This window comes from Opisthorchis viverrini (assembly GCF_000715545.1).
Source record: "Opisthorchis viverrini unplaced genomic scaffold opera_v5_39, whole genome shotgun sequence".
Taxonomy (NCBI): Eukaryota; Metazoa; Platyhelminthes; class Trematoda; order Opisthorchiida; family Opisthorchiidae; genus Opisthorchis; species Opisthorchis viverrini.
In genome coordinates, this window is record NW_008751696.1 from 1,098,884 (window position 1) to 1,106,129 (window position 7,246).

The 7,246-nt window shown below is 45.1% G+C and overlaps 1 protein-coding gene across 1 annotated transcript in view; it reads right to left on the reverse strand.

The window, feature by feature from the left end:
* The window catches only part of T265_13141 (hypothetical protein), a gene marked incomplete at both ends in the record, with an annotated part of 5,836 nt that extends 652 nt beyond the window's left edge, over positions 1-5,184 (reverse strand). Inside the window, 4 exons of the mRNA XM_009167392.1 lie at positions 17-499; positions 1,308-1,445; positions 1,523-2,060; positions 4,874-5,184. Of these exons, the coding sequence (XP_009165656.1) occupies positions 17-499; positions 1,308-1,445; positions 1,523-2,060; positions 4,874-5,184 (1,470 nt within the window). The remainder of the gene's footprint in view (positions 1-16; positions 500-1,307; positions 1,446-1,522; positions 2,061-4,873) is intronic.
* Positions 5,185-7,246: the final 2,062 nt, after the last annotated feature.

The following is a 7,246-nucleotide window of genomic DNA, read 5'->3' on the forward strand; positions in this document are numbered from 1 at the left end:
GCCCTTCAGCATCCACATGAGCCACTCGGTGGATGGCTTGATAGCCGGGCAAGCTGAAATTTCTCTCACGTAAGACATCAGCGGATACATTGCGAGATCCGGTATTCGTGTAGGGAGCGCTGTGACCATTGATTTCGGAAGACTGGCGGGGTAGTTGGTTGTTTTGAATGGGTGCTGCAGAAGACGAAGAGGTTGAAAGGTAGGAACGTGAAGCACAGGACGGTGGAACAGGACGGGACGGCAAGGAGGCGGCTGACTGGAACGGTTCTATCGTAGATCCACGCTGGTCACGTCGCGTGATCTGTCTATCCTGCAAATACTGGGTGTTGATTGGGCACGCATTGCGATCCATTCGACTGATGTTGAGATGTTCGTCAGCGTTTGTGAAGACCGGATTGAAGTTGTGAGCCGGTAATCGCAGGGGACAAGGCAACATCTCAGGTATTACAGTCAGGTGGGTGATCAGTGCTCGAAGAGATGGCCATTCTTTGTCCAGCCCCTTCGTAGAAAAGATGAAAAACTTTTAATGATAGCGATGAAAAACAGATAAATATCCAGATGGAGAGATATTGTGGCGGTTGCTGTCGTCCAGAACATTTCCATCGAGAATATACAAGGCTACATAAAGTGAATGTGTGAACGATGGTGTCAAGTAGAGTGAACCAAGAAAGTCATCAACCGAGACGCCACACTTCCATGGAATTTTGCGGTCATCGTTTACGGTTATCGTTTTGGTCACCAAAGCTAACAATTCCAGTAAAATAGCCAATAAAAGGCACAAAACAGGTCAATACAAGTATACTATACAAGCGTGCCGGCAAATCTCTGGAAATTCAAAAGTTCCCTGGACATGGCGCCGACAGATGACACGAAATAATTCCACCAATTAAACACAAGTTAAGTCTGTCGGCTCATTGTGTGGTTAGACCATTTGGGATTCCGTCTAGGCCCTTCAATCCGGTGGCTCCTTAAAGATGAACGGAATTTGAGCACCAAAGGCACGTTGCAGCTGAGCAGTTTCATCTACCTGTCCTGGGTTGTTGTTTGCTACTTCCTTACTATGATGTACTGAACAACTGACTAGTTACTCTACAGTTAACTGTAAGTTCTGGGTGCTATCGGTGAAAGAGACAGTTCAGTCCCCAACCGTGGCATAAATGATTTCATTAAACTAAGTTTCTTCCAAAACCCTCAAAAAGAAATAAGGCATTGAACTTCACCATCACATAGGTTTCTTCTATGGTTTTTGTTATAGCACATGGGAAACTCCATCTAAGGCTTAACCGAGTTCAACGAAGAAAACTTACTTTGAGCTTGACTCCATTTAACGTCCGTTGAATTAGATAATGCGTGATTCCTGAAGGGTTTTCCTCGAAAGGCACTCGGACAGATAACGCACAGCAGTCGGGATGTGAAACACTATTCCTGACTAGAAAACTTCCAGCCTGGGTGAGAAAAAATACGATTAATTAGATTAATATAAGATCGACGCGGGAAAGGGTTGTACAAGAAGAAAACACACCTCTTCGCGTGCCAATAGTTCGAAAGCGATCTCTCGTGGCACCATAGCTTGGTACCATGGGGCATGCTTCAAAAATTCCACATCATCTCCCGTTACAGCGACAGGTGCATAAGGGGTGGTGACGTGTTCGGTTGCAGATTGATGGTTCTGGGTGGGGGTAGGCGTCGGGGTAGCGGTTGGGGTAGGAGTTTCTGTGGAAAATGTAGAGGTAGACATGACGTTGTGTGGAGCCGGTTGAGACTGCGGATAACCTGAGTGGATAGATGCATCGTTAGGAAGACAACCACCTTGGGAAGTCACTGGAGCGACTCGGGTTAGCAGCGAATCAGCGACAGTAACGACATGCAGTGGTGATCGCGGAGACCCATTCGTTCCGTTGGGACAATGGTGCTGAGAAGACTGTTTAGCCGTCGCGTCCTGGGACCTGCTGCCCCGTTTATCATTAATGCGCAATTGCTGGTTACCATGTCGGGTCCGGCGATTGTGACTTTGCGGAATCCAGTTCTGAGTGTCAACATCGTCCATGGCACAGATCGCCCTGAGATTAGTTAAGGAAGGAAATTAACGGATAATTCATTAACTCAAGGTATCTGGAGACCGCAATAATCGACAGTTTGCATTCGATGATATTTTGACGCTTTAATTTTGTAAAGTGAAATAAAGTGAACCATTGGGATAGTGCTTAGCAGCAGTGTGCTCCTGAAGAATCCTGACAGGATACGATGTCCGAGTATGGAGTGATTTATCGGCAGTCTGATTTAGCATACACTTAATCACTAAAAATAACTAACAGATAGGCTCCATATACGCCACACGTACATGAAAACTAGATGGCTGATCTGGAACGTTGCGAGTCTGAATGCTCCACAACATTCGTCATCATAGTACACACTAGTAGGGAGTGACCAACTACATACTGCTCATCAGTGTTTGAGCATAGCTTGTCAACAGCCGAGATCCGAAGTGACGGTTGATTCAATATTGTCCCCAGTGCCGACATAGGTGCGAAATAAGACAAGTGCATGCTGAGTACAAATCACAAGTAGACAAGGGCATCAGGCACTGGAAAGTAACATTGAAGTTGTTACGAACAAGTGCCCAGGTGGCCACCCAATCGGGGATAACTTGTGATAAACAGCAAATATAAAGCATAGTAGCACCACACAGAGAATACGATAATAAGTAAACCTCGAATGAATGAGCTGCGAAAAGATTGGAACCAATCGGAAACTCATTGTTATGGTAATAAATCCACCAACTATTCATTAAGCCTTTCTGAAGCCTTTATTCAGCTTTCAGTTGTCAACTGTGATTTGTTGCTAAAAAGCCTCACGTACTGATATCTCAGGCTTTATTGGGATTGGTTGTGTTGATTAAGAGTACGGTCAGGATCCGCAGTAACTAGCGTGAAGTGTCAACGTCCCATGACCGTTTCCTCAATATGCTGGATACGGACGTACAACCGGAACATAGTTTGCATCGGCTAAAAAATATACATTGTGATGTCTGCAGCCAAGCAAAATGAGGATTACGTGAACTGTTCCTGCAAGGTAAGTCGGATCGACAAAGCCAAACCTTTTCGTCACCGGCACCACACAACCTTGAGAGGTCAAAGGCTGATCGCCGTTATAAAAAAAGCATCCTTTTTGGTGCAGTGGATGAGCAGGCCACTCGATACAACTGAAAACCCTGCTGCACAACAAGGCAGCTGTCTCCTGGCGAATTCTTTGGCACCCAGACCAACTTCAGTACCGAGGCTACGGTTATATTAAACTAAGGCGTTTTGAACAGGTCAACTAGCATGCTTGCTAAACATCCGATTTCACTGATTGCATAAAAGATGTGTCCGCTCGTATATTGTATTTTTGACTTCAATATTGTTGATATAGTTAAAGCAGTTGACAGAAATCATATCTTTCGGCCTCCATTCGTCCTAGTTACGGACGGATGCAAAGCGGTATTGATCATACCATAGATATTGATACTCATATTCGACCAGGGATTCTACCATCAAAAACCCAAGTTACTCGAGAAAGCGGATAAGTTGCAAAAAGTTGGCTGGTACGAGGAGGAACAGATAAAAAGGTTAGGGTCATCCTATCAAACACTACACGTCTTACTCAGGGAATAACGGTGGCGATGACGTTCCACCTAAATTACGGTTAGGTATGTCCAGTGCCTAAATAGTATAATAAATAATCCTTCAATTGTAAGACTCTTTCGGTGCCTAGCTGTCACGCTACCCGAAGGAAGCACGATGGCGAAGATGCTTCCAGTTTGCCAAAGCCTAGATAGGAGCAGTCGAGTTTGAGGTGGGATTCGAATCATGAACCTTCTTGTCGGTAACTTCGCGCCTGAGCTATTTCGAGCTCTGAGTTCCCTAAACATCATTGCCGAATCCGGTCCACCGCCTATAATCCCCTACGTCATCTCGATCAACAAATGTACACCTCAGAAGAAGAGGCAAATGAAACTTGACTTTCCCTTGTGACAACCTCGTAAACATGGCAATTACATGGGACAAGTTGTTGATAGAATGACGAAGGCGGACTTGCTTGCACCAACATGAATGAGACTGGCCTTGAAACCGTACAGAATAAGTACACCTGATAGCACGAGCAAAAGCAAAGAAATAAGGAACGGAGTCCTGACATAAAAAACACCGGTCGAATGGACAAGCTGACACTGTGTGCCATGGTTGACTCGATCTGCATGATAGGTTGAAGAAAGAACTCTTTGAACATTACATCCTTAAGTTTTTCCGCACTGGGCCAAAAAAATGAAATGCTACAGTAGTCCTCCAACAATACTGGATGCCCTTAATTCAGCTATTCCTGGTTCAACATATGAATGCTCAACTTGGTATCGGGGACATATTCTGCATTGAGCTGTGGTAGGATGAGTGTAACTTTAAACGTTTATTCTTCGGAGGGCCCGCATACGTGTTTAGGCCTGAAAGTTCATTTTGGTCCTTATAGATTAGAATGAATTTTTCAATAATGCACTGCCAGTTCATCTGAATCAAAAGAATGAGCCATTTCCTGCAGTATCGATACAAACATCATTACTGTACACCTGACATCACAAACACAAAACTAGGTCATTACTGGGCAGCGACAAAAACGGAAAGAGTACGCTCTAAATTACTTAAGTGTCGGGTAAACCAGACCAACGATATCTTTTGCCAATAGACTGTCAGCTCAGAACATGGTTCTTCCCCGGCTTCGAGAGGAATTCACCTGCTAAGAACCACCGGACTAGAGAGCGCCTTCTGTGAACAGGCTGCGCATGCGAGCTAATTATGCGCTTATTTTAAACTACTCACGAGTAACAAACAGTGCGAAAACTCACGAGTTCCACGGAGAAGATTGCCGTCTCGAGGGTTGTGGTCGGCTGGCAGCGCCCAGCTCGTTCGCTTCATTGCCTGAAAATTTTTGTTTCAGTTTGGCACGACCACCATCGATCTTCACTACCTGAGTACGGGCTGAAAGTTTCCTAGGTTGCTTATCACAGTCAGATGAAAAAGGCGCCACAGTGGTCCGGGTGTCAGCATCATTTGATGAGCAGTCGCCGACCAAAAGCGCTTCATCAGTAGAGGATGGCGCTTGATCCTTGCTGCAGGAGGTGCCGCGATGCGTTGGTATGCGTCTGAGAGAATGTATTCTGAAACAGACGAGGGAATTATTGGTGGTGCTAGAGGCCGTATTAAAGACCAAGACCAATGAGGTGGACATTTTAGGTACTAATAGAGCCCACATACACCGTCTAAGCCTCGACAGTTCTAGCCGTGTCCTCGTATTTCTTATTCGACCAAAGGAACTAGGGTGCATGTAATGCGGTCAGACAGCTTAACTGGCAGAATTTAGCCAAATCTGAAAATCCAACAATTGAAACAACAAAATTAGTGAATTTCCGCGAGTCGTTGCAGTGTGGTACAAATTATTACAGGACGTCATGGTTCAAGGGAAATCCAGGAGTGGGCCAACTATTGCTTCCGGTGTCAAAAGGCACCGAAAAATTCAAATGAAGCCGTCTCGGTCATCCGTATCACATGACCATGCTGATCTTAACAACCAACTGAATGGAATGAGCTAGTCCTCGATTGTTGACACTGCACCTAATTGGCACGCAGTATTCCTCATGTTGCATGTTCTTAAGAACATTATGAATGAGAGATCCAGTTGGGGTCAAGGTGAGTCTCCCGGCGAGTCCCCTGGCATTTGTCAAAACCGAATACCCGTTAACCAAAGGTAACCATTCGGACTGTTGCAACTTATTCGGTTACGGGACTATTAGGATCATGATTGTGAATCAGTACTTCTAATGTAAAACCAAGACACTTGCATGGTCAGTAGAAGGGGGTGCGCAAAAGTTGTTGGTTGGCAAAGCCCTCCCCTAAACGGTCACAAATTTAGAAGTCGAGGTCATAATATTCAGGAAAATGAGGTTGACCCGCATAACTGGATTTGTCAGTTTGAGCAAACCACATACCACCTGTCTGTGAAAAATTCTTCAGATAGACCGTTTACGTCACATATTTCCCTATCGCGCACGCACACACACAGTTCATACACTAGTGTCACCACGGGAACCAGTTGGGTGATTTGCACGCGTACGCAATCCTGTGACTCTAATTCAACCAAAATGAGAAATATTAGAGCGACACACACAGACACACATGACGCTCGCGTCTCTCGTCTGCAGTCTACCTGATCGAACCAACTATATTTTCCCGGTAGTGCGCTGACTTGTCAGTTGGCTGTAGGGGGATCGATTGCTGTCAGTTTACAGTCTCTTGATCGCTTTCACTAATTCGCCAATTGTACTGACTAGACTCTGTTCGCTGTGGATTATAGCGGAGTGTGCCAATCAAGTTACCCGACGGGTTCGGATTGTGCGTCAGAGCCTGACAGTTAGGGACGAGGACACAATGGTTTTGGCTGTCGTATCGAATTCACAAGTAAAAGTAAGCTATCTATGGTTCAGTTTCACAGCGGTCTGGATACCCGAAGAAATACGTTGCAACTGTTGCGCAGTAGGAGGCTAGACTGTTGTTGCTTGGAGAAATGCCATGGATATGACTGTGCTGAGTGCATTACTAGAAGAGAATTTCGGACAGCAACAGTGCTTCACAGATTTATTACTTATCGCACATTATGCTCTGGGATGTAGCAGGAATGAATAGGTTGTTTGTATGTCGGAAAGATTTGGCAATAGAAATGTCATTAGCTGTGGACAAGATTTTGTAGCTCACTCTGTGAGTGCACCAGAAACGTCGCGGCCGGTTTTCCAACCTCACCCGATAAATTGCACTAAGTGTTGCACATGCTTAGCTTCTAGCCTACTGACAATTAAATTAGCAACAGAAAGCTGTATTTCAGCAAAGCTAATATGCTTGTAGCTAGATTATGAGTACTAGCAGGTTCCTCTCACTTTTCTGGATAATTCAGTGCTTTAAGGGAAAAAATTGAATTGTCGCGAATAGATAAGAAAAGATTCGCAAAAAGAATCAGCGGTGGCCAATAAAAATCAACACGCACTTCTGGGTAAAATTAGACAAACCGCGTCCAGTTGATCTTCAACCTGTCAGTCATTGGAACGTGGCGTTAGGCGATGCATTCATGTAGCATCAGTGGCTCTTCAGGACCCGTACCAAAGGCGAACACAGCAGATCACTAAACCTCCGGGTGCACATAAGATCAAAGGGACCAAGTTTACATCCGT